Raw genomic sequence first — 27,562 nt, forward strand, 5'->3', positions numbered from 1 at the left:
ACTCATCTCGCCTCCCCCTTCGCTTTTCCCTTCTCAAAATTTTCTCCTGCTCTCTGGCTTTTTCTTTCCCCACTTTTTTTTCTCCTCTCCTCTATTCCTCTCTGCCCACAACCTTTCTTTCCTTAACCTCCCCTCACTCTTCTCTTCCCCTCACCTCTTTATTCTTTATTTTTTTCCTTGCCCAAATTTCCCCCTTCCTCCTTATCTGTTTTCCTTCCCCATCTTGTTTGCAAGGCCCATCCCCTCTCCCCCTCCCCCTCCCCTCACTCTCTCTCTCCTCACCCTGTCTCCCCTCAACCTCTCCCCCTTTTTCTTCCTGTCATTTTCTCTTCCCCCTTCATTTTCCTTCCTCACCCACCGCTTCCCCCTCTTCCTTCTTACTCTCTCCTTCACTTCTCACCTTCTATTCCTTTCCCCCACTCCTTTCCCACCCATCCCTACCCGCTCTCCCTTTATACTCTTTCCCATCAACATACAGCTCCTAGTATTCCCCTCACCTTCTATTCCTTCCCCCTTTCCTTCCCCAACTCATCCCCTCTCCCCATCAAATCTTCACGTTCCTATCCCCACCCTTACTATCATCCTTTCTCCCTTCGACCTCTCTCTCCTTCTCTTCTCCTCACCTTATATTCCTTCCCCCCCTTTTCCCTTCCCATCACATCGCCCTTCCCCCTTCCCCCTCCCCACTCTTGCCCTCCCCCGCGGCCTCTCATAACAGCCACCCCCCCACTGTGAACAAAATCCTGATGAGTTACCCCCCAGCCTTCAGCATCACTCTTGGGCAAGCTTATTTGACCATCTTCTCTTGCTCTCTCTCTCTCTCTCTCTCTCTCTCTCTCTCTCTCTCTCTCTCTCTCAACCCATTTTTCCTTACCTCTAAATCGATTCTCCCTATATTCACCCTTCCTCTCTTTCTTCCCCCCGTCTCTCTTATTTGACCAATTCCTCCCCCCTCTCTCCTCTCTCTAACCTACTGCTCTCTCTATATTTTTCTTCTCTCCCTTTCTACCCCTCTCTGTCTCCCCTCCATCATCTCTCTGTCTCTCTTACCCTTCCTTTCCCTCCAAAGTACAAGAAGAAAGAGGAAGAGAGGGAAATAATGCACTGCGAGGAGGACCAAGAGGAAAGGAAGAAGAAAAAGAAAAAAAAGTAAGAGGAGCAGAAAGAGGAAAAGGAGGAAAAAGTGATCTGAAAGGAGGAGGAGGAGGAGGAGGAGAGGAGGAGGAGGCTGGAGAGGTAAAGTAAGAGGAGGAGGGGGGAAGAGGAGGAAAAAGTGAGCTGAGTGGAGGAGGAGGAAAAAAACTAGAGTACCCGGTAGTTATAATTAAGTCTGATGAGAATAACTACATCACAAACAGACCAGCTTCCGACAAAACTTAATATTACGATCAGACAATTAGATTTCCAGCTCAAGCCGAAGTGGGTAGGCTGGCGGATCTTCCTTATGAACTTGGGTAAGGTGTGGAAGGGGACGAATTCGTAACATCTCTTCCTTAGCGATTTATTATGGGCATCAAACTAGTGTATTGTTTTGTGTGTCGTTAATGCAGATCACGTCGATACCAAGACAATGTAAATAGTATGTAAGTAAATGCTAAAGTGTAATATGCAGAATAAATCGTTAAGAAAGGGGTGTTACGAAGCCTTCAGTGTCATTTACAGTCCTATGAGTCAAAGACAAGGATAACAAAACAGGAAGAAAAGGGTCTGGTGGAGAGATGAGGAATAGAAGATAAAAGGTTTCGGTGGTTGAGGTAGGGGAGAAGGTGTAGATGGGGAGTACCATTCATCTGTGAGACTGACAAGGAGAGTGTGAATGGGGCCGAGGGGAGAGGAGGGCGAGGTGAAGGCCGAGGATGAGATGAAGGGATGGGGTGGAGAAGTATATGAGAGTAGGGACTGGGAGTAGTAGCTCAGTGGAAGAAAAAAAAAAAATGCTACTACTGCTCTCCATCCTTTCCATAGCACTTCTTCGTGACTGGCATCATGTTTTAATGTTAATATATTGTTACAGCTCGGGATTCAAGACGGAGAGGTGGCAATTTTAGGCCAAGTTAGAGTGAAACAGGTATGGAAGAAAGAAAGGTCCCAGGTCTATATTTAGCCTTCAGGCGTCATTAAAAACTAACGCCAGGACGGAGAAGCTGGTGGAGTGAGTGTATTTTCGGCTCTGTATTTTAAGACGTTCATCAGTCCATCCAGCCATTCATCCATCCATCCATCCATCCATCCATCCATCCATCCATCCATCCATCCATCCATCCATCCATCCATCCATCCATCCATCCATCCATCCATCCATTAACCATCATTCTGTCCTATATTGTCAAAGGAGAAGCTGTTGGAATGGCTGTATTTTCGGCTTTCGTTCGTTCATCCATCCATCCATCCATCCATCCATCCATCCATCCATCCATCATTCACTAATGTTTCGTACATCTGGAGCGTAGGGAACCTGGGCCAGGCTATCCAATCTAGACATTTATGTGAGTGTACCCTGCCACCCGTACCTGAGTAGCACTGTGTGAGCACTAAAATCCATCTCTAATGGGCCAAAACCTACTGGAGTGCCTCAGTCTACTTGTCCAACAGTAGTCCATTAGTTAGTAATATGGTTACCACCCAACGTAGTAGGTCAAATGGCTTCCTGGAATATATGAAACTGTTTAGCTTGCCTTTCAGTGATCTGTAGGCAGCAGTAAATTGAATGAGTGAATGGCGGACATCCTCACTAACATGTACGAAAACAGAACAGCTGATGCAAGAACTTTATTACAACCACACGGGAGTGGGTATTGTTTTGTTTGACGCGTGTGCGTGTGTGTGTGTGTGTGTGTGTGTGTGTGTGTGTGTGTGTGTGTGTGTGTGTGTGTGTGTGTGTGTGTGTGTGTAATGGGGTCTATAAAAGCCGCGTTGCGTGTGTGTGTGAACAGAATAATTAAAAAATAATCATTTGATATCAACCAGAATTGGTGGAAGGGTTGATAGTTTACCAGTGAGCTGCTTTAAAGAACAACAGGTCAGAGGTCAAGACCACAGGGCTATGTCAAAGTCTGACCCAAAAAAATCATCTTGAAATGTTTTAGTCTGGTTTAGATAAAACTTGGTGAAATGACTCAGGTTAAGACAAGAATGAAATGGAGCAATTTTGAGAGCACTCAGTCAAAGATCAAGGTCCTCTACTATCAGTTCGTACTCTCACTTCCCTCTTCCTCTCTCTCGCCTAAATCTTTCTCTCTTCTCTTACTTTACCCCCTCCCCCCCGACCAACCCCCCCCCTCTCTCTCGCTCTCTGTCTCTCTTCTCCCAGCTCAGGTAAGCCGGTTATTTGATTACAGGTGCGACCTTTATACTTCCACGGCCTCAGGTGACCGTCAAGAGGATGAGAGAGAGAGAGAGAGAGAGAGAGAGAGAGAGAGAGAGAGAGAGAGAGAGAGAGAGAGAGAGAGAGGCAGATAGTCCATTGCGAAGTGGAATCAGAGAAAAGCAGTTCTTCGGTTGACGGTCATGTGTTAACAGCCGTGACTGCGACCAACGAAGGGATCGCATAAAAACAGCTGTCCCTCTTCCCCCCTCTCTCTCTCTCTCTCTCTCTCTCTCTCTCTCTCTCACACACACTGCCTAGATACACAAGCGTCCCTTAGTCCCCTCCCTATCCCACGAGAGGAGAATGATGGACTGCTGAAAAAGTATTATTCTGGCCTGTAGTTCACCGGGCTCACATTTATGACACTTGGGATGCAACTTGAACTACTACTGCAGTTTTTTATTCTCTTATCTATCTATCTATCTATTTGCCTGTCTGTCTATGTATAGTAAAATCAAGGTTGGTTACTTTAATAACACAAAATCTTCCTCTTCCTCCTTTTCTCTCCTTTCCTCACATTCTCCTCCTCTGCTTCCATTCTCTCCCTTTCGTCACATTTTCTCCCTTTCCTCATTTTCTCTCATTTTTCTCCCATTCTCCCCTTTCCCTCACATTTCCTTTCCTTCCTCCAATTCTCTAATCCTTCCCATTCTCTCCTATTCCTCCTATTCTTTCCAACTACTTCTCCCCTTATCTCAGCGTGATTTTTGCTTTTTACTCTATCTCCTCGCTCCTCTGTCTCTTTTCCTGCAGCTTCCTCTTCCTCTTCCCCCCTCTCCTTCTCCTCCTCCTCCTCCTCCTCCTCCCCTCTCCTCGACTCCCTCTTTCTCATCTCCTCTTCCATTGCCTCTCAATTCAATTTTCTCCCCTTCCCCTCCAACCACTTGAGTCCCCCTCGTCCTCTTTCTTTTCCCCCTCTTTCCTCACCTCCCTCTTTCTCATCCTCTCTTCCAATCCTTCCTAATTCAATATTCTGCCCTTCCCTTCCCACCTCTCGTCTCCTCCTCCTCCTCCTCCTTCTCGTCTCTTCTTTCTCATTTTCTCTACAGTTATGCCTCCCTCTTTTCTTCTCATCCACTGCCAATCAGTTCAGTTGTCTGCCTATCTTTTCCCCGCCCTCCTCCTCCTCGTCGTCGTCATCGTCGTCAGCGTCGTCGTCGTCAACGTCGTCGTCGTGATCGTCGTTGTCGTCATCGTCGTCGTCGTCGTCTTGGCCATTGCTGCCTTCTTTGTTGTCTGTTCCACTTTACAGAGGGCAATAACCTCACCTTTTTAGTTCTTTTTTATACCTTTTCCTCTTCTCTTCCACCGCCTTTCAGTTTAGATAAGTTCCTCTCCCTTCCCCTCCCTTCCCTTCTCTTCCTTCCCCTCCCCTCCTTTCCCCTCCTATCCCTTCCCTCCCTCTCCCTTTCTCTCCCTTTCCATCCCCTCCCTTCCCTTCCCCATCGGTCACTCAGGGAAGTAAATGTATGTAGGTCAACCACGCCCTTCCACGCGCTATCCTTTTTTTTTTTTCTTTTCCTACTTACTAAGCCCTATCCCTGTTTTTTTCTTTACTTTTTCTCTCTTTTCTATTTTTTTCAAGCCTTCTCATTCTGCTTTTTCTCTCTCTCTGCTTTTTTCTCATTTCCTACATCCATCTCGTGCCATGTTTTTTTTTTCTTCCCAACTATTTCTTCCTACCGTTTTTTCACATTCTCTCTCTCTCTCTCTCTCTCTCTCTCTCTCTCTCTCTCTCTCTCTCTCTCTCTCTCTCTCTCTCAAGACAGTATATGATGCAGGGAAAATTTAGGACCAAGATATTTGAAATCCACTCAATTCACCCACTCATATACGAAAACAAATTAACAGGCAGCAGTGAAAGGTTTATATGTTCTAAATGTCTGTATAATTAACCTTTGTCGGTCATACAGAGTGATAAGAGTTGGGTTTTTACGCTCCTGTAATATATAACGTGTGTGTGTGTGTGTGTGTGTGTGTGTGTGTGTGTGTGTGTGTGTCCGGAACGGAATAGTAAAAATAGTAGTAAAGTTGCGAAAGAAAGAAAAATTTTGCCAAGTTGAGGTGAACGAAGTATAGTATAGAATTTTCGAAGTCTTATAGGACCTAGGGAATTAATACACGCCAGGTAAGCTGATCCACCTCGGCCCCGTAAGTTTCCAACAAGACATCGACTCTGATCCCTCCTCCCCATCCTCCCTCCTCTCCTTCTTTCCCCCCTCGTCGTACCCTTTCCTCCTTTCCCCCTCCCCCTACCCTCTCCTCTTTTCCCCTCCCCCTCCCCCTTCCCCCTTCCCCCTTCCCCCCTCGCCTTCCTTCTGCTAAAATATTTCTGGGAAGCTGCAAGATTTCGGCGCTGAAAACAAAAGCGGATTTTCACCCCCCGCCTTCTTGCTGCCCTGGATCGCCCCCTGAAGAGTGTGGCTCCGAATTACGATGAAATATTCCCCAGCGGAGGTTGAGGCTGATAGAGGGGGTGAGGTTAGTGGGGGATGAGGCTGATGGGGGGTGAGGTTGATGGGAGGTGAGGCAGGAGTGTGAGGAAGTCGATACTGTGAGAGGAAGAGGTGAAACATGCCTCATATACACGGTGATTCGCAGTGTGTACATGAGGGGATCTTTATTTTTTGCGATTTCTGATTCTCACGCTTTTTTTTTTTAGGGTTGCATGTTCATTGCGCATCCTGATTCTCATGTATTCCCGGGTGTATCTAGTGCGCATTTCAATTTTCACGTGTTGCTGGTACGGTTCAGCCAGCGTTACAATTGTCTACCTTTCATCGTATTTTAGATTTTTATTTCCATGACCCTTTTCACGTTTCTTAGTTTGTGCATTTTTACTTCCATCGATTACATGGTTGATCAGTATTTTCTTGAGGCGGCCAAAATACCCATGATCTCCACACCATCTGAATGGGCCGTCCCTGCAACACACAAGACACGAGAGGCTAATATACGGATCTCTCTGTACACTTGGCTATAAAAATGTTGGGCCATTTTAACCTCTTTAGTTCAATGTGAGGTGAGAGAGAGAGAGAGAGAGAGAGAGAGAGAGAGAGAGAGAGAGAGAGAGAGAGAGAGAGAGAGAGAGAGAGAGAGAGAGAGAGAGAGAGAGAGAGAGAGAGAGAGAGAGAGAGAGAGAGAGAGAGAGAGAGAGAGAGGCCTAATAACATCCTCTCTCACATCATTCTATTGTTGCGTTATAGTGCACCAATCCCTGTAATTTCCGTCATTTAGTCTAGATATGGAGTGTGTGTGTGTGTGTGTGTGTGTGTGTGTGTGTGTGTGTGTGTGTGTGTGTGTGTGTGCAAGAGAGAATGAGATGAAAGAGGAAACCAGTGAGATAACGAGTAAGGAAATGGCAGAATTAAAGAGAGAAATAAAGGGAGAGTTAGAGAGAGAAGACGAGTGAGAGAGAGGTAGCCTTCCCCTAGAGATAGTGGTAGCAATGTTGACCACTCCTCGGCAAGACCAGTTTTATGACCTCTGTGACGCCGCTCGACCTCAACCCTGACCCCCAATTAAGCCTGCATCCTTCACTTGACCTCGGGGACGCTAAGGTGGTCAGGACTGGGGTCACAAGGGGTCAAATGGCGTATGGAACGCTTGGGGAATGTGGGAGGAAAAGTTGGGGAGATGTGAGAGGGATAAGTGGTCAGGTGGGGAGGCGGAGGGTTAGAGGTGAGCAGATTTACGATGCCATGTCAAAGCAGAATATTTTTTAGTCATGAAAATAATAAATAATTCAATGTCCACAGCCTGTAATATTTGTCTCTTCAAAGAATTATGTACAAATTCAAATTCTATTAATTTCGAAATGTCTGAACACACTGGATTTAAAAGACTGGTTCGAATAGAGACTGGGAGAGAATAACTGGGGAATATGTTACAGCTTTTTCATATAACCAATACTATTATTGGAGAAACTGTATAATCGCCTTAATATATATCACAACAAAACTTCAATAGGCATTTGTTTATGAAATTCACTGTGTAAGAAAAAGCTGCTATAGTCCTTTTACCTTAACTTGGCCCAGGTTTTCGTTCCTTTGCAGCTTATTTCACGTAGCTCAGTAGCAGAAAAGACAGTACTACTGCTTTACATCCTATCCAGAGCACTTCTTCGTGACTAGTAGCATATTCTTAATCTACTGTTACAGCTAAGCATTCACGGTGGAGTGATGGAAATTTTAGGCCAAGTTAAGGGATTAAAATAACCTACTGTCATCTTGAATCCAATCCTTGAGAGATCAGGCGCTTGGTTTTCAAATATTGGCTGAGAAAGATGATAAGGGTTGGAGGAGGAGGAGGGGAGGAGGAGGAGGAGGAGGAGGAGGAGGAGGAGAGGAGGAGGAAGAGGAAGTGAGCTTTTAATTATCTCGCTCGTAAATCATAAACTTATCTGCTTTCTTGAGATGACAGCCGGCGCTCCTCCTCTTCTCACTCCTTCTCGTCCTTCCTCCTCCTCCTCCTTCTCCACCTCTTCTCCCTCCTCCTCCTCCATCATCTTTTTCCTTCGCCCTTTTCTCTTCCTCTTCCTTCTCCGTCATTTTCCTTTCCCTTCCTTCCCTTTTCTTCCTCCTTTATCTTATTCGTTCGTCTTTCTCCCTCACTTTCTTCTCTTTCTCTTTTTCCTTTTTCGTCTTTTTCCTTCATCTTCTCCTCCTCTTCCATTTTCTTTTTCCCTCTCTCTTCTTCCTTATCTTTTATTGTCATTTAAGCTTCTTGTCTGAGGTTGCCTGCATCTTCTTCATGACTGTCCTTTCTGTCATGCATATCACTTTATCTTCTTCATCAAATTCATAACCCTCTCCCCCTTCTCTCTCTCTCTCTCTCTCTCTCTATCTATCTATCTATCTATCTATCTCTCTCATACTTACATCTTTTTTCTTTCTCTATCGGCTTCTTTCTTCTGTCCTCATTCCCTTGTATCTTTCTCCTCTTTTTTCTTTTCTCTCAGCATATCTTCTTTCATACCTTCTTTTTCTTCACCCCACTCTTTACGTTCATCTTCCTTTCTCCTCCTCTCACTCCACTTTCATTTCATTTTCTTTTCACACATCCATTTTCTTTATTTTTTGTTTCTCCTTGCTCTCCTCACGTCCTTCTCTCCATACTTTATCACATTCTTTTTTCTTTTTCGTTCCACTCATCCCCTCTCCACTTCCCTTTCCTCTCACACCTCATCTCACCTCTCATACATCCCTTCTCTTTCTCTCACGACTGTCTGTTACCTGTCATCATATTTTTCTTCTTTCTCTCTTGTCCGCACCATCATCATCATCAACAACCCATTGCTCACTTTAATACACGGGTGATGGGAGATGTCTATTTATGTAAAACAAGTGATTGGTGCAGGAGAGAGACACCTTCACCTGGTGACACTAATGTAATGAGAGCTGCTGCCTGGTTATCCAAACATCTGTCCCTCTACTTCCTCTCCATTCCCCGAAAGGAGGACGATGGGCTCATGAAAAGGGCAACATCCACCTTCAGTCCACTGGGTTCACGTTCAAATGAGCCTGGGGTCACAACAACAACAACAACAACAACAACAACAACCATGCCCCACTGCTAACTAGAATGACGTCACAAGGAGTCGTATATTTGTGATCTTGGGGGCCTTCTTAGCACCTTGTTTTAAGCGATTTATTTTTCATATTACACCCCCTCCCGTTCATAAATACTATCTTCAGTGCTACTCATGTTTCCACAACCGACATAGGATTCTTCGTGACTAGCATCGTATTGTAATTTCTTGTTAGGACTCTCCAGACAATACTGATAGATGACAATTTTAGGCCAAGTTAAAGTGCCAGAATATGGAAGAAAATGGGATGAAGGGATAGAACGACTGGAGTGGTGTGCAGTAGAAAATGAAATAAAGGAATTGACTAATGAGACGGTGTAATGAATAATGGGAAGAATGGATGGAATGATGGGCGTGAGTGAGGATAAGTATGTAGCAGAAAACAGAATGAATGGATTGATTTATGAGGTGAGGTGTAGGAGAAAATGGGATGAAGGGATGGGATGGGGAGGGAGGGAGGGATAAGGGTGTGTGGTTGAAGGGTATAAATAGTGTGATCTCTGCCTAAATGAAGTCAGAATCTTGGTTCGTGATGAGGGCTGTGGTGGCTGGGTGTGTGGCGGTGTGGGTGGTGGTGTTGTGGTGTTGTGGTGGTGTTCAGTGTTACCCTCAGCCTCACCGTCATCACCAATCTCCTGCTAATATTCCTTTGCCATTCGTGAGTCAAGAGAAGCCAGACGTCACCACACTTGTCATCATTAAACCTGTCGCCATTATCGCCACCTCCACCACACCTGCTGTTCTTAATTCTGCCACGTCTGCCACCACCACACCTGTCGTCGCCACCGCATGTGTCTCCAACACCACACCTGTCTCCATCACCACATCTGTTACCACCACAAGCTTTATTTTCACCACATCATTGTCCACCGCCACACCTGTCGACGCCACCACATCTACTGCCACCACACTTCTCTCGAACACAGATTTTGTTTTCACCACACCTGCCACCACCATATCTGTTGTCTCCACCACACCTGTTGTCTCCACCACACTTGTTGTCTCCACCACACCTGTTGTCTCCACCACATCTGTCGCCTTCACTCCCACTTTTCTCTCCACCACGCCTTCCACCACCACACCTGTTGTCTGCACCACCACACCCGTTTCTACCACCGCCACATCTGCTGTCATTACCACTGCGATAGCTGATGTCTCCACCTCCACCACACCAACCTCTACCGCCACCACGACCAAACCATCCTTTTTGCAATTACTGGACGACAGTGAGGACGATGCGGGTGACATCCTGACAGCCTGTGAAGTCAGGAGATGTCACAGGAGGCAGGGCAGGCTTGGCTTTATCCTGGGCGGAACTGAAGGCACCCAGAGCGGAAATGAGGACGAAAAAGACTCTAAATATCAAGACTTCTATAACATCAACACGACCCTCAAACTAGTTTTGTCTTTCTTCGCTAATTTTATCCCGATATTTCACGTGACTGGCTGGTAAAACCAGGCTGGGCTTCGCGTCAACTGACCTGCGCCTTCCATGGAACAGGTAACATACTCGTATGAACAACCAGGGCAAGGGCAAGCGAGTCGGAGATGGAGTGAGAAGAAGAGGCAGACTGAGAATAAGAGGGCGAGGTGAGATTCGGAGATTATGAAAATAAATGCGTAAATAATCGATAAATAAATGTTAATAAATATGTAAATAAATTAATAAATAAATAAATAAATGTAAAAAAATGCCGGAAAGTCCATAATAAAATGTGTAAATGTATATATATATTTTTTATATTTTCGCTGCGAGATAACTGTCCGTATTCTCGTGAGCTTAGGAGGCGTTGTAACACCTTTAACTAAGCGATTCTTCCTGAATGCTACACTTCAGTTTGCTTTTTCGTTGCACAATTCCCAGAGCGATTTATTTTGAGCACTACACTTCATTTTGCCCCTCCCCTTTTAATAGAATTCAGTACTCTTTAGTTTTTTGTAATTGCCCACTTTCCTGAGAGATCTATGTTGATTAATACACTTCAGCTTTCTATTTCATCCCATTTTTGTCCTTTTAATAGACTGCAAAAACAACGTACAGGAAAAAAGTGATATGACATGAAAATAAATCGGCAATGAGGAAGTGCTACGAAGCCTCTTAATCCCTGAATCCTGTGACGTATTTTTCTTTTTCATATTTGGTATACACATTTTTTTTTTTTTCATGTTTGGTGCCACCCGACTATTTTTTTTTTTTTTATATATTTGGTACCACCCGATGATTTTTTTATTTTTTTTATTTGAGACGACCTGACGATTTATTTTTTCAGCTAAGGACAGATTTTTTTAATAGTGAGAGGATTAACGGAGACTATCTAACCCTGGTCATTCACCCCTACGTTCCTCTCTACTCCTCTCTGTCCGGCTGAAACGGGAGATACCAAGTTTATTTTCCATTTTATCTAAGGTGTACTTTTGCCACTATTCATGTCCTGTACCTCACGTTCACCCAGAATATTCAAATGACACCTATTCCTTTCTTTCCACTCCCACACAAGTACTGCCCCACTCCTGTCAGGCATCCCCTCCTCCGCCCACCTGTCGGTATATTTGGTCTTATTGTTACCCTTTCACAACACACTGTCCTTGTACCTCACTTCCTTTCTTCCACCTGTCAACCTGTCCTTAGCTTTCATTCTCTCCCTCCGACAACACCCTGTCCCTTTTATACTGCAGGTACCCTTTCTCCTTTGGCCTGTCTAAAAAAATATCTGGTACTGTCAGGCTTTTCCAGTACGCAGAATTCTTGTCCTCTCCCTTTTTCATGTCTCCTCTCCCCTTCCCAATACCCCTCCCCTTCTCATACCTCAATCCTGTCCCTCCTCCCTTACCCTGCTCCACTTTTCTTACTCTCCTCTTCCCCCTCCTTTTCTCCCTCTCCTCCCTCGCCTCTGACCTATCTTACCCTCTTCCCCTCCCCCCTTTTCTCCTTCCCTGCCTCCCTCCCCTCGCACCTGCCCGACACACCTGCATCCTTGTTTACGTACCTAACTTCTGGTGACATTCGTGCTTTCGTGGCTATTCTTCGTGTATATATTATGAGAGACACGCCAAAGCGCAGTTTTGTGGCCGCAGAGAGTCAGTCCGGAGTGCAAGAAAATCACCACAGAGGACTTACATAAATTTCACTTACTAAGGTAGAGAAGGATGGTACTTTTTTGTCGTTAATTCTGTAGCGTAAATAAGGGCCTTTTATACTGGCTAGTTATTAATCGTTCTTTAAGTTTAATACCGAACCAGACAATAGAACTTGCACTCAACTAAAATCTGAATGCACATCCATGGTTCACATTTCAACTTATTCCCTAACCCCCGAAAGGAGAAAGAGGATATCCTGGCAGTCCTAGAGTAATGGTTCTTAAGAGGCTTGATCTGACCCTGCCTTCAATTGTTCACGTGGCAGATTTTACTACATACTTTGAGAATATAATAGTTTTGATCTGCTTTGTATCTTAAAACACAGACACACAGACACAGACAGACAGGCATACAGACAGACAAACACACACACAAACCACACACACACACACACACACACACACACACACACACACACACACACACACACACACACACACACACACACACACACACACACACACACACACACACTTCCAGAACGCGAGTACAATTCTTTACATTTTCTGCTGCAGGTGTGTTCTGAGGCCCAGGTGGAGAATTTGTCAAAACCCCGTCATGGCTGTGACCTGGAACTGTGTTGTAGGCGTGGTGATGGTGGCGGTAGGGGTCATCATGGTGAGTGGCCAGGTGAGGCAGGTGAGGCAGGTGAGTTAGGTGAGAGGTGAGGAAGGTGAGAGGTGGAGCAGGTGAGAAAATGAGGCAGGTGAGGGGTTTATCAGGTGAGAGACCAGACGGGTGAGAGGTAAAGTGGTATTGTGGGTGGCATTGCAGGTTTCGTGACATTCATTTTTTAAACTAAAAAAAAAAATTGTCTTCTACACCTCGATATTCTCCTTTATGTTAACTGTGTAATCGCATTTCTAGTACCTACAAATTTTTCTCTTTAAAATATATAGTTAATAAATAAACAGGTAAGGAAGAGGTGGTACGACGTCTCCAAATCGACTTGCAATGCAACCATGAGTGTTATGTGGTAACGTAGATTTGAATGATAAAAAGGGAGTGACGGCAGAGTGAGGTAGGTTGGGTGAGGTAGGTTGGGTGTGACTGTGGAGAGGGTAGAAAGGAAGGGAGTGGGAGGGAGGGAAGAAGGGAGAGGGAGGGATGGGGGAGGGAGGGAGAGAAGGCTAGAGGAGGAAGGAAAGGAGGGAGGCGGGAGGGAAGGAGGGGTTGGGAAGGAACGAAGAGGGAAGGATCATGTGCTGAGATTTTATGTGAAGTGATCGGGTGTTGTGGGCGTTAAGAAAAACAATGTGCTTATTTTGAACTAATCGAAAAGAAGGCTTGGGACTAGTGCCTGTCGACTGCATGTGGGGTCATTAAGGAAGATAAGTAATTTCTAAGGGCCAATCTTCCCCTAGAACACGACTAGCAACAATATAAGCTCACCAAAATCGTCTTACAGGGGGGTTTAGCAGCCAATGACGACTCGCAGTCAGAAGAGCTCCTTGCCCCGAACCGACTGATGACTGCTGTGCCGTCTGTAGGAGAGGCGGGAGAGGACGTGAAAGAGGCACTGGACAGCGAGAGCCAGAAACCAGGAAAACTGAACCATGAGGACCCTTTATGACTATATGCCAAAAAGAAGCGGGGAGAGAAGGACAACGACAAAATGGAAGGACAGCTAAGTGGGGGAAAAATAAAAAATAATCTCCCTAATATGCCATTATATTTCAAAGATGAGGGGAAATATAAGAGCAACGACGAAATGGAGGGAGAGTTAGGTGAAGGAAGTGTTAAAAATTTTCATCATCTGCCAAAGTTTGCTCATACGGGGGAGAGCGAGAAGGAATATAAAAGAAGAGACAGGAAGAGGAGAGGCGTACGAGACAAAATTTCAGAGCGACAAAGGGTTCAAAACGACAAGAAGCAGAAGAAAAAGATGAAGAAATACCGAAGAAAGTCTAAGATCAAGAAAGGGATTAAGGGGAGGAAGGGGAGCAATAGGGAGATGAGGAGGAAAGGGATAAGGAAGACGATTAAGATGAACAAGATGAATAAAGGGAGCAGAGAGGAAGTGACGACCATAATAAACAAAGTGATCAAGGAGTACAGGGATAAAGTAGGGAGTATTATGAACAAACTGAACAGGAAGAACAAAGTGGGAAGTATTATCAACAAGATGAACAAGGAAAAAGAGGGGAAGATATTGACACAAGTGACGAGAAGGAACAGGCCAGGTAACAAAGAGGCCAGAAAAAGCAAAAAGGAGTGGAAGAAGAACAAGAAGAGCAAGAACAAGGATAAAGAGAGTAATGAGGAGGAAGGAGCTAAGAACAGTAGCATGGAGAAAGAGGAGGAAGAGAGCAGTGTGGAGGGAGGAGAGGAGAACAACAGCGAGGAGGAAGATAACGAAAAGAGAAGCGAGGAAGAAAAATGGGGGAACAAGAAGAAGAAAATGGAGACAGGGGAAGATGAAAACAGGGAAGAAGAGTGGGAGAAGAAGAGGAAGATGACGAGAGGAAGACTAATCAAACATCCAGCGAAGTCACACGCTATGATGGAATTCCCACGTAAGTAAAATGTTAAAAACCATTTCACACTGATGACTTTGTGTTTTATTCATGTTAGTTTCAGACGATTTTATTCAAGTTAACGTAGGTCTCTCAAACTAAACAGGGTAATGAAGGATGTATTTAATCCCTCTAGCTCGTAAAGCCCTCCTTGACTGAATAAAATTGTCTGGAGGTAGCTAGAATAATATACAGAGGTCGTTCTCTGGCTTAAGATATTGTGTTGTGTATAGGTATGACTGTGTATGCACTATCTCTTACTCACATGTCAAACACATTATAATCAAACTAGAGTCAAAATTAATAAGAGAATAATATTAACAAGCAAAATGGCTTCCTAATATTTGTGTATACTTTCAACCTCACCCATACACCTACCAGACACTTCAAAATACAGGTGAAGTCCAACATTAAAGTGTAAAAGTAATAAAACAAAGGATAATTACTTCCACTTGCTTGTGTATATTTTCATCCTCATTCATAAAAATACCAATCACTTAAAAATAGAACGTCAACACTAAAATAAAAAGAGGAAAAAATATACCGTATACGTCAAACAGCATGGCTTCGAGAAATTAATTAAATATTTTGGTAGATTTTCCAGTAGAAGACGTGGAAAAGGAGTCTCCTCCACTCCTTTGTGCACCCATCTTGGCAGGCAAAACCAGTAAGTTCTTTGAGGTGTGTGTGTGTGTGTGTGTGTGTGTGTGTGTGTGTGTGTGTGTGTGTGTGTGTGTGTGTGTGTGTGTGTAAGGGTTTATATCTGAGGATCGGTTGGGGTTTTATGTTCACTTAATGCCACTCAGGGATGGGCGAGGCTGGTTACCCTAGCCTTATATGTATGTTAAGAGAGAACGTCTAAACCCAGATCCCTACCCTCCTGTTGGGGCGAAAAGGAATTGGATTATAGACAGGTAGATAGACAGATAGCCAGATTCATAGACAAATAGATAGACAGCAGAAAGAAATTATAATTGGTTTACCTATCTCTGTACCTATCTATCTATATATCTATTCATCTATCTATCTGGCAGCTTTAACAGATGAGTGTAACGGTGAGGGAGCTCTGAACTAAGACCATATATCTATCTCCCTCTTTATCTATCTGTTCACCTATCGTTTTATGATACATCCACCTTTCTATTTCTCTTTCTCTCTCTCTCTCTCTCTCTCTCTCTCTCTCTCTCTCTCTCCAGTATCTATCCATCCACCCATACATCTAGTCATCTTTTTATCTGTCTTCCTTTCTATCTTCGTCTACCTTCCCCTCTGTCTACAGTACCTATCTATCCACCCATCTACCTATCTGTCTATCCATTTATCTATCTGTCTATCTATCCATCTATCTATCTATCCCTCTTGACAGCTGTGACGGACGTGTGTGACGGTGACGTAACCCTGAGTTATGACAGCAGCGCCATCATCTACTCCGATAACACTGGGAAGAAGAAAAAGTGCACATCTGTTGTCAGGGTAAGGCGTGTGTGTGTGTGTGTGTGTGTGTGAGAGAGAGAGAGAGAGAGAGAGAGAGAGAGAGAGAGAGAGAGAGAGAGAAAGAGAGGGAGAGAGAGAAAGGTTTTATGTATGTGTTGTTGTTGTTTTGTGTGTGTGTGTGTGTGTGTGTGTGTGTGTGTGTGTGTGTGTGTACAAGGAGAAATAAACAACACATGAAAAATACACATAAAAAACCCTTTGCCGAAATAAACCAGTCAGGAAGAAGTGCAACGAATTCTTCTAAACCGACTAGAATACGATCTTTAGTGCTGTATTCTTGTCGACTTAGGAGGGTTCTTAACACTTCTTTCTCAGAGACTTATTTTCCTTACTAATCTATTATTTTAATATCAAATCGCTTTCATTAAATAATACAAAAGATTATCGACACTCATAATCAGAGAAAAGAAAATTAAGGGAGAGCTTCTGGAGAGCCTTTAAAGCTTATTATATTCCCTCTACCCTAACTTGGCCTAAAATTGCTATCTCTCCATCCAGTAGTCTGAGCTGTAGCAATAGACCAACCCTCGACTATGATCCTAGTCACGAAGAAGTCCAGTAGAAAAATGTAAACCCGTAGAACTTTCTTTTTCTTTTTTTCTTTCCTCTTCCTCCTCCTCCTCCTCCTCCTCCTCTTCTTCTTCTTCTTTTTCTTCTTCTTTTTCTCCTTCTTTTTGCTCTTCTTCTTCGCCACTGAGTTGCGTAAAATAAGCTACAAAAGGACGAAAAAATCAGGTTCGAGGTAAGGTAAAAGAACTCCAAAATACGATCTCAGTTTGCGTCCCTTGCAGAGCCCCGCCGGCAGCACGATGAAGGTGAAGTGTCCGCAGTTCAACCTATACGGGGATTGCAAGAGGGACAAGCTGACCATGGACGGCATCAGGGGAGCCAAGAAGTGAGTCAGCCTGGGGGATATTTTGATTTTTTTTTTTTTTACTCTCAGGCTCCTATGACTCAATCTCAACTAAAAAAAAAAAATTGCGTAAAGTGGAAATATGAATAGCAGAGTTTGGGATTTTCTTTTTCTTTTTCTTTTTTTTTTTTTTTTACTCCCAGGCTCTTATTACTGTCAGCTAAAGATGCTAATAAAAATGTCTGGTGTAAGCTGGAATGACAAACTGTAGAGTTGTAATGACGATCAGATTGTAAATGTTAATGATACCGACTTTCTCAGAGTCCAGTGACACATTCCTGGCTGAAGACTACCAGGCAAACAGACAGACAGATAGGTAGACAGATAGAAAAGTAAATGGACAGACACACCGAGAGATAATTACATACACAGGTAGACAGATTGACGGATAGATAGCTATAAAAATAGTTTGAGAGAAAGCAAGCAGACAGAAATAGAGACAGACAGACTGACAGAAGCAGCAAAAATAAACTCTGATAACAAGTGTCTCTTACCTCTTCAGACCTACGAAGTACTGCCAAGCGGGGGGACCCAAGGAAGAGGTGCTGGCCAATGATACGCTCACCATCAAGTACACGAGGAAGAAAATCAAGAAAAAACAGTGTTCAGGGGGTTTTATGTGCTGGGTGACCGTGGGGACAGGTGGGTCAGAGTTAGAGAGAAGTGGAGAGAAATTAGAGTGAGAGAGGGTTAGAGCTAGAGAAAGTCAGAGTGAGTGGGTGACGATGTTGTACCGACCAAGAAGCACAAAAAATAACATTGTGTTTGGAGAAATTTGTGTTGGGTGACGGTGGATGGAGGTGAGTGAGAGAGGCAGACTGAGAGTTAGAGTGACAGAGTGAGATTAACCTAACTTAGACTAATCTAATTTAGCCAAACATAACTCAGCATAACCAACCCTAACCTAACCTAACCTAACCCAACTTAACCCAACCTAACCTAGCCTAACCTAACCTAATCCAACCTAACCTAAACAAACTTAGCCTAACCTAACCTAACCTAACCTGACCTAATCGCCCCCCATCAGCGCCTACTACAACTCCACCCCCTACGTCTGCGCTGCCAGGTAACGTCACAACGAACACCATAGGACCTTTGTGTGGCGGGGAGAGGCCCTTCTGCGGTGAGTCTCCCTCTCTTTGCTGCACGGGTTCATCACAAAAGAAATGATGCTTAGAAATTCCAACAATAGGGTGCTTCTACATCTTTCGGAATATGATGCACGTTTACATAATTTGAAATATTGTGTATCTGTCTCTATATCTATCTGTTTATTTCTGTCACTCTACCTACTACCTATTTATCTATCTATTTATCTATTATTTAAATAATATGCTCATAATTTGATGCTTTGTACGCCTGTTTATTTGTTTATCTCCATATATCTTCTGTCTATTTATCAATCAGTCAAGCAATCAGTCAACAAATCAGTTAACCAAGCAATCTATATCTATTCATCTATCTATCTCTGTCCATCATACCTGCTGTACTGTATGTACATAATCTACAATGCCATATCTTCCGTAACCATGAAGATCCAAGTTACTCGCCGATCACCCTATGCATATACAGTACACAGCCAACACCGATCACAACTTCAGTCCACCAACGAGGCCAATCTCTTTAACTTTATCACACACCTTGAAGACAGACAGGTGTGGCGTGGCGAACATCGACGTAAAGGACTTCAAAATCGTGGGAGGGGAACCGGCCTCCGAGGGGGAATACCCATATCAGGTGAACGTGGGGGCTTTCTGTGGGGGAAGCCTCATCACTAACGAGTGGGTCCTTTCTGCTGCTCACTGCTTCTTTGAGGGGTAGGTTCACTGCTGCTTTGACGGTAGGTTCACTGCTGCTTTCATGGATAGGTTCACTGGTTCATTGAAGGGGTAGGTTCTGTCTGTCTCTCCCTCCCTCTCTCTCCACCCCCTTTCTCTCTCTCTCTCTCAAAAAAAAAAAAAAAAAAAAAAATGGAGGCCTAATCATATTCCCTGGCATCACAATTACAGTTCACTTTAGTTCCAAACACTTGCCCGGCAAAGTGTATATTATTTGACCTTTTTATTGACTGTCAAAGCACTGAAAGCATATTCAGTTGTGCAACCGGATTATTGAAAACGAGTGACGAGATGAACACACACACACATACACACACACACACACACCTGCCTAACTCATCTCCTGCCTCACCCCCACAGCGAGGACCCAAGCCTGACCTCCGTCCTCTTGGGAAGCCTTAGTGTAACGTTTCTCTCTCCCGGAGCCATCATCAGGCGACTCAAGACAATCATTCGCCACGAGAACTTCGACCCTTTTACATTTGTTAGTGGTGTAATTTTCTTCTCTGTCATTGTTTTTTTTTAGAATTTATAGGCATGATTATAGGTTTAACCCAGTATTAGGGACTACGTTACTACTGTTATAAATTCCTTGTATGTACTGTAAGTGTTTTTATTTGTATTTATCGCTCTTTCGGCACAAGAACTTCGAGTCTGTTACATATGTTGGCATTTCTGTTTTGTTCGTCTGGTTTCTCGTTATTACCGCATCGTTTAATGTGTGTGTGTGTGTGTGTGTGTGTGTGTGTGTGTGTGTGTGTGTGTGTGTGTGTGTGTGTTCTTTTTTTTCTGTGTTGATATTTCTTCACGAGATCTCTTCTACATGCCACCGGTAGTGTAGTTACTGCCATCGAGTCTAACATTAGGTGTGCATCTATATGTTAGTGTACAAGTAGTTATGTTAAAATGTCTCATGAATATCTGTTGGGATTTGGATCAAACGGGGATGTCCATTATGTGTGTGAAGGGCAAGAAGTGAATCAGTTATGGTGTAGGTTGATCAGAAGTCATGGTCAGGGGTCAAGGTCAAACTTAAGCCGAGGTATTGGTGTATTCTCTGAGCTCTTTTGATCTAGATGTTATTGTTCTTCTTGCATATATTAGTGTTTTCTTCCGTATTATTAATTCTTCATTCATATTGTTATTTTGTGCCTTTGTTGATATATGTATTTTTAATGTTCTCTCTCCTCCTTCAGTAGCTCATCATCACCATCATCATCATCATCACCATCATCATCATCATCATCATCATATTCACCTTCTCTCTCCTCCAGAAAAACGACATAGCGGTGTTGCAGCTTAGGGAACCAGTGACATTCACGGACAAGATCCAGCCCATCTGTCTAGGAGAGGCTCAGGACGTCCCCTTCCCCGGCATGGCTGTGGCGACGGGATGGGGCGACAGGATGTTTGGTGGGTGTTGGTGATGTGTAAGGTGCTGATGTGTAGATATAGATTATAGAGTAAAGATTGGTGGGACTGGTAAGATGTGCGGTGCTGAGTGATGCTTAGTGTGTTGGTGACACACTATAGCCCCTCTAGTGCTGTGCTGATGTGCAAGCGGTGATGTAGGCGGGATAGAATGTTTGGTGGGTGCTAGTTATCTGTTAGATGCTGATGTGTAGGTATAGGGTGATACTGGTGGTTGCTGGGGAGCTGTACGGTGCTGATTCATATTTAGGGTGCTACTGGAGGCGTAATATAGTTCCTTTAGTGTAGGTCCTAGGATGACGTGTATGGTGGTGACGTGGGTTTGACAGAATAATTGGTGAGTGGTAAGATGTTTGCTGACACGGTGCTAAGGTGTAGGTTGGTATACACTCCCTCTTCTATTTAACCTAAAGTTGACATCTTTCCACCATGAATGATGAGATAAAAAAGACTGATCGACTGTGATGGTAAATATATAGCCAAATTTTCAACTCCCTCCCGAGTCTGCCTATACTTGGCCATCAACTGAACTGAAAGGAGTTAGGGATCATCATAAGGTTAGAACAAAGATGTTATAGTTCCTGTGCTTCCCATACAGGCGCTGGCGACTTTCCTGACACCCTGCATGAAGTTGCCCTGGACATCGCCTCGAATGACACCTGCCTCAACAATGGAAGCGCTGACCCCGCTTTCTTTATCTGCGCCATCACCCCCGACAAGGACACGTGTCAGGTCAGTTGTCAGAGGTGCAGGGGATGAAAGAGTGTCAAGTTCACCCTCAGATCTGATTTTACTTCCCCATCATAGAGCTGAAAAGGTTAGGGATCTTCGTCAGGCTAGAAAGTATCGCTGTAAAATGTTAATGTAAAGATGACACTTTCACAGGTTAAGCTGATTAGGTACAGGTGAACTCTGAACAGTAGTACATTACCTCATCAGGGTGTTACATTAATATATGCACTGGATATTGTACAAGATTTGTTTGTACAGGTAAAAGAGTGATAGTATATTAAAAATGATCGTGTATTATTAGTACAAGACGTGTATTATTACGGTACAAGACGTCATGGTACAGATGCTGATGACAGTGGTTCTACAGGGTGACAGCGGGGGTCCCTTGGTGGTGCAGCTGTGTGAGGGGAGGTGGGTGCAGGTTGGGATAGTGAGCCACGGGGAGGGCTGTGCTAAGGAGGGCTTTCCGGGGGTCTACACACGCGTCCCTGCCTACCTCGACTGGATCAGGTCTAAGATTGGCACTCCATCCTGTCAGTGAAAAGGACAATGTGGAAACGTTTGAAGAATGGAAGCGTTTGAAGAAGAACGTTTTTATTACCACACAATTTTTACTCTTTAGTATTTGTTTCTGTAGCCATTTGACTCTAGGTATTTGACTTTATAACCATGTGACTCTAGGTATTTGACTTTATAACCATGTGACTCTAGGTATTTGACTCTATAGACGTTTGACTCAAGGTATTTGACTCTATATTTATTTGACTATTTGACTCTATAGCTATTTAACTGGGTATTTGACTTTAGCTATTTTACTGGGTATTTGACTCTATAGCTATTTAACTCTTCATGTATTTGACTCTACAGCTCTTTCACTCATCAACTCTTTACTTTTATAAGAGCAATTTTACAGGTACCACTTCACAGCATAACTTTAGACAATTCTACTCTCTCACTGTATACAATATTTTCCTTCTGAATAAATTAACCCACGTACAGAACCCGAGTTTATTTTTACAGAACAACTATTTCCACCTAACTTGAACCCTTTCTACGTACATGAAGAATGGGAACACTTGTATCCGGTGAATTGCTTAATATTTTTCCTTGCTACCTCCAGACGATTAAATTCAACTGGAGAGAGATATTTCGTGCTGGAGGAGGATAATGAAATCTTTATCCTCTCCAGTAAAAAAAACATTCTCTCTGAAGCTGAATAAATTAATGTAATAGAAGCAAAAATAAGCTTAAAATTCGTCCCAGGATTCAAGCACCTAATGGCACTACAGAAATAATAAATAAATAAATAAATGAATAAAAAATCTGACTCGCACAGTATAAAGGCGAGGAATGTTTAGCCTCTCAGTAATGTTTTTTTTATTTTGCTTTATTATTTTTATCTTATTTTGTTCTTACTACACCCAGACGATTTCATTAATCTTGGGAGAGTTGCCCGAGCAGTGATGGGGTGGATTACGGAAAGAAGTAAATAAATCCTAGAGATGAGGGACCATACGGGGCTGAGCTAGAGTGATGTAACGTGCTTGTGGGAATTCTTAGGGTGTGACAGACTAACCGGGCCACTATTAGAGATGGTTCCATATATAAAAATAAAAATGGTTAAGAAGGAATGCTATCATCAGAATACCCGGCAAAAATGGGCTTGACATCTATTCACTATTCACTCGGTCCCCCCCCCTCTCTCTCTCTCTCTCGTCTCCCCTCCTCGTCCGCACAGCATGCCTCCCTCTCCCCTCTACAATTTCATGCCGCGCTCCCTACATACTTCCCCTTCTTATTTTTCCCCTCCCCACTCTTGCATGTATTTCTTTCTCTCTCTCTCTCTCTCTCTCTCTCTCTCTCTCACTTTCTCTCTCTCTCTCTCTCTCTCTCTCTCTCTCTCTCTCTCTCTCTCTCTCTCTCACGACCATTCTGTGCCTGGGTAACTCCACTTTTCCTTCTCTCGTGTTTTCATTTTCACCAAGTCTTCCTTCCTTTCTAAATTCTTTTCCCTTGTCTTTTGCTTCATTTTTTTTTTTTATACTTTACTCATCTCATCTTCATCTCTTTTTTTCTCTTCGTTTTTTATTTTTGTGCCTTCCTTGCCCTTTATTTTCTGCTTTCATGTATTCTCCATTATTTTTCCTTTCTTCGCTTCCTCCATTTTTTTCTTTTATAATTCCTTTTATCCACTACTCTCTTCGTTCGTATCCGTTGTTTATTTTTCCATTCCCTTTCTTTCTTCCTTTCTTTCATTCTTTCTTTCTTTACTTTCATCCTCCCTCCCTTCCTTCCTTGATTGTTTTCATTACCACTTTTCTTTCCCTTCCAGATGTTCAATATCCTTTCTATTCCCTCATTTTTTTCGTCCTGATTTCCTATTTGCTGTCTTCTCTTCCCTTCCTCCTCCTCGCCCTCCTCGTCGTCGTTCTCCTCCTCCTTCTACTCTTCCTCTTCCTCTTCCTCCTCCTTCTACTCCTCCTCCTGCTCCTTCTCTTCCTCCCTTTCCCCATTTTCCTCCCTTTATTTTCCTACCCTTTTTTTCCTTTCCTTGTTCCCTTCCTCCACACCGGTTTGACGTGCCCCTTTCTAATTTTTTTTTTTTAACTTAAAGAATTTTCCCATCACAACGATATCGTCTTTTCTTTCGGTTTTCTCTTCTCACGTCTTACTCCTGGTCTTCTTCTTCTTCTCTCTCTCTCTCTCTCTCTCTCTCTCCCTCCCTTTCTTCTGCATCATTTTCGTTTCCTCTTTTTACATTTCCTTATCTATTTGGTTCTTCATTTTTACCTGTTATACTCTTTTTCATCTTCTATTTTCTTTTTCGGTCCTTTCCCCCTTCCTCTTCTTTCCTTGCCTCTCATCTCCTCTCTCTTTTTTCTTTCCCTCTTCCTTCTTTCCCTCTCTCTCTCTCTCTCTCTCTCTCTCTCTCTCTCTCTCTCTCTCTCTTCTCTTCTTCCTCTCTCTTTCCTCTTCCTTACTGACCTTCCCTTCTCTCTTCTCTATTCCTCCTTTCCTGTTTTTCTCCTTTACCCATTTCTTCTTCTCTTCGCTTCTTCTCTTTCATTTCCTCTCCTTCCTTTGCTCCCTTTTCATTTTTCACCTTTCTCACTTTCCTCTCTTTTCTGTCTCTCCTTTCCTCCATTCTCTCTCCCTCTCCCCTCCTGAATTCTCTCCCCTGTGTGCATTCGCTTTCCTCCCTTCCTCCTGCTCCTTGTATTTTCTCCTCCATTTCCCTCTTTGTAATCTTCTCTCTCTCTCTTTCTCTCTCTCTCTCTCTCTCTCTCTTCTTCTTTATTCTTTTTTGCCCTTTCTCTGATCTTTCTCCCTGCCTCCTCTTTTATTCCTTCCTACCTCTACCTACATAATTCCTTCCCTATCTTTCCCTTCCTTCTCCTTTATATCTCCTTTTTCTCACTGTATTCCTTCCTCTTTCTCTCTATATTCTCTTTATTTCTCTCTTACGTTAATTCTCCTCTCTTCCTCCTTTGATTCCTTCCTCCCGCTACCTACAGCCTTCCTTCCCCTCTCCCTCTCCACATTCTCCACAATCCTTGCCGAGCCGAACCATCCAGCTGGGACCACAGGCACGCCAACACCTTCGTCCCTCTCTACACCTCGGCCCCAACACAAATGCTCCTCTTCCTCTCTCCACGCCTCTCTCCAAACACAACAAATCCTGGCCAGCGTTGGACAGAAGCGACCTACAGGAGTATCCGACAAATCTATTCCGTTTTCTATCAGTGTGTTGGGTTGTGAGGTATGTGAAGAGCCAATGAGTTGGAGAAAGAACTGATGAACGTCTGTAGGTTGTAATCTGTCAAATTATGTATCTATCTGTCTATCCATCCATCTGTCTATCTGTGTGTTTACCTGTCTGTGTGTATATATCTTTCAGTCTATCCCCAGAGATTAATGCTTTAAATGTGCACTATCACTTTACAGGGAGTCAAGTAGTAGGTGGGGCAGCCCATCATCCACTTAATGTAATGTTGCCCACTTCTTCCTTCACCTTTATCCTTTGTGTGTGTGTGTGTGTGTGTGTGTGTGTTTGTCCGCCTCTCTTCCTATTTTCTCCCATCTTTCCTGTTCCCTCTTAATGCCCTTCTTTCTCCTTCAGGTGACTCTGTACTGAATGACAAGCCTAATGGATTTCTGAAACCCGGGAAACAATTTACAACGATGAGTGGCAACCATATAACCAAACTACGGGGTGGAGCCTGCTGTGATGTCCCTGTTAACTGGGTGGAGTGACGCAACTGCGGTGTCCATTCAGGAACCAAACTTTCACATTGTTCCCCGCGCATCGCTTTGGCGAGGCAATGTTTGCCACCAAAAAAAAAAAAAAAAAAAGTTAACTGCATGGGACAGCCCTGCAGGGGCGATTGCCTGCCTGCAGTAGAAGGGTCTGGTAGGCCAAACAGACCAGGGTTGCTCAGCAACAACATCATAGGTACTCAAGAATATGAGAAAACGTGGTGTAATATACGAACACGCAGCCATTTCCCCTACTCTCATTCCCCTGCCTGAGAGTCCTGCTTACGTGGCACATAATTACACGCTCGGGAGGCGCGGCGGAGCACAAAGAATTCCACTCACACGCCGGTACGGTCCCAGGAAGATTACGCTGCGTGAGGCTAGGTAAATACTGTGTGCAAGTGACGCAAACTTTTTTTTTTTTTTTTAAATTCAGGAACGATTGCCCTCGTCCTTCCTTCGAGTACCCTCACCCCCTGTACCTCTTACCCCATCGTTCCTTCTTTTCCCCTTTCGCCTTCTCCCTTCCTTTCCCTTAATTTTCTCTCCTTGTCTGCTTCTCAAGTTCCGTGAGCACTGTGTGCAAGTGACGTAGACTCAAGAACCACTGTCTTCCATCCCGTCCCCCCATCTTTTCCTCACCTCTTTTACTTCCTTTCCTTCCTCTTACATTTTTCTCCTTCCTCTACTTCTCATCTTAACTTCCGTGGCCACTGTGTGCAAGTGACGTAGACTGAAGTACCACTGCCTACCACCTCCTTCTTTCCCACTCCCCACCCCCTCTTGCACCTGCCCTCCCTCCCCAGCTTCCCACATCTCCCCTGCCTCCTCCCCATCTCCGACATCCACTCATCGTCCCTCCCCACCCTTTACTGCCCCCTCCTGCCTCCCCACCTCCACTTTTCCCCCCCACTCATCTCCCCCTCACATAATCTCGCTCCTTCCCCTTTACAACTCACGCCAAGGCTTTCCCGTATTCCAGGTAGCATAGGAGGTTTCCTGGTGCTTCCTCTTTAGCGATTTTTTTCCCTCGCATTATTAGTTTCTCTTGTATATGAAGAAGATGAAGTAGTAGTAGTAGTAGTAGTAGTAGTAGTAGTAGTAATGGTAGTAGCAGTAGTAGAAAATTAATGTACTGTCTCTGATAGTCCTCTGCAGATCACTACATGTTATGGCTATCTGTTTCATATCGACACAGTTGGCAGCAGTAACACACATTAAGATCTGTGACTCTATGATCCCCGTGTGGGCATGAAACACTCAAATATCGTGTCGGGAGCCTCGTAAAATCCCCAGTTCTTTTAAACTTTCCATCTTCCTTCCTTCAAACGGAGCATATTCTGTTTCTTGGCATCTCCCTCGCATGTAATTCCTTCAGGCATATTCACGGGTTCGCGTGTGACAGTATGCTCTGTTCTTTCGTCCCACTGTGACTATTTACACAGCTTGCGCTCCCGGATATTGAGTCTTTTGTGTCATTTCTGGCAATCGCACTTTTCCTTCTTCCCCAGCAAACCTTCCTCTCCTACACACCTCCCTCTCCAACACACCTCTCTCCCCAACACACCTGTCCAACACATCTCCCTCTCCAAGACACCTCCCTCACCAACAAACCTGTACAGCTCGCCTGCCTCTCCAATTCACCTCTCCAGCTCACCTTCCTCTCCACTATACCTCCCTCTCCACCACACCGCTCTTTCCAGCACCTGTCCAACACACCTTCTCCAGCATAACTCTCTTGCTAATACATGTTTTCCAATTCACCACCTCCTCACCTTCCACTCACCTTTTTTTTTTTTTTTTTTTTTTTTTTTTCCCACTCGTCTCTCATTCGCCTGTCGCCTTCAACACTGCTCTCTTTCTCTCCTATTTTCCTCTCTCTTTCCCCCAATCTCCATTTCCCTCTCTCCTTTTCCCATGCGTATACTCTCCCACCTACTTCCCACGCTCTCATGGGCCTCAATAATTCTGTATCTCACCATGTTGGCTGAGGTACGCTTTGTACGGTGTAAGCAAGATAGCCTACGCTAATATGATATCCTCCAAAAGAAAAGTTTGAAATTCGCCTTTTGGTATCAGGGGCCAAAATAAAAACTCTAGCGTTGTCTGTTTTGGAGATGCTTGGCTACTTCTTTGTCAGCGTTATTATGGGCAGCCCCCTTTCATAAAGCCGAAGCCTCATTATATTTGGTTCTTGCTATTTTCCAATTATTTTTATTTACAAACTTCTGGTAGTGAACGGTTATAGAAAACCACATTCAACCCCTTTCTCACCAGATATTCATC

At 44.0% G+C, this 27,562-nt stretch overlaps 1 protein-coding gene across 1 annotated transcript in view; it reads left to right on the top strand.

Annotated features, from left to right (window-relative positions):
* Window positions 1-14,091: 14,091 nt before the first annotated feature.
* The window catches only part of LOC145409197 (trypsin-1-like), a 46,566-nt gene continuing 33,095 nt past the window's right edge, over window positions 14,092-27,562 (top strand). The window contains exons 1-8 of the mRNA XM_080279689.1: window positions 14,092-14,160; window positions 16,897-17,000; window positions 17,521-17,660; window positions 18,670-18,835; window positions 19,217-19,340; window positions 20,131-20,269; window positions 20,886-21,019; window positions 21,387-21,552. Coding sequence (XP_080135815.1) covers window positions 14,092-14,160; window positions 16,897-17,000; window positions 17,521-17,660; window positions 18,670-18,835; window positions 19,217-19,340; window positions 20,131-20,269; window positions 20,886-21,019; window positions 21,387-21,552 — 1,042 coding nt within the window. The remainder of the gene's footprint in view (window positions 14,161-16,896; window positions 17,001-17,520; window positions 17,661-18,669; window positions 18,836-19,216; window positions 19,341-20,130; window positions 20,270-20,885; window positions 21,020-21,386; window positions 21,553-27,562) is intronic.

Source organism: Coenobita brevimanus, chromosome 80, assembly GCF_032717465.1.
Source record: "Coenobita brevimanus isolate Jiangsu-jjx chromosome 80, ASM3271746v2, whole genome shotgun sequence".
Lineage (NCBI taxonomy): Eukaryota > Metazoa > Arthropoda > Malacostraca > Decapoda > Coenobitidae > Coenobita > Coenobita brevimanus.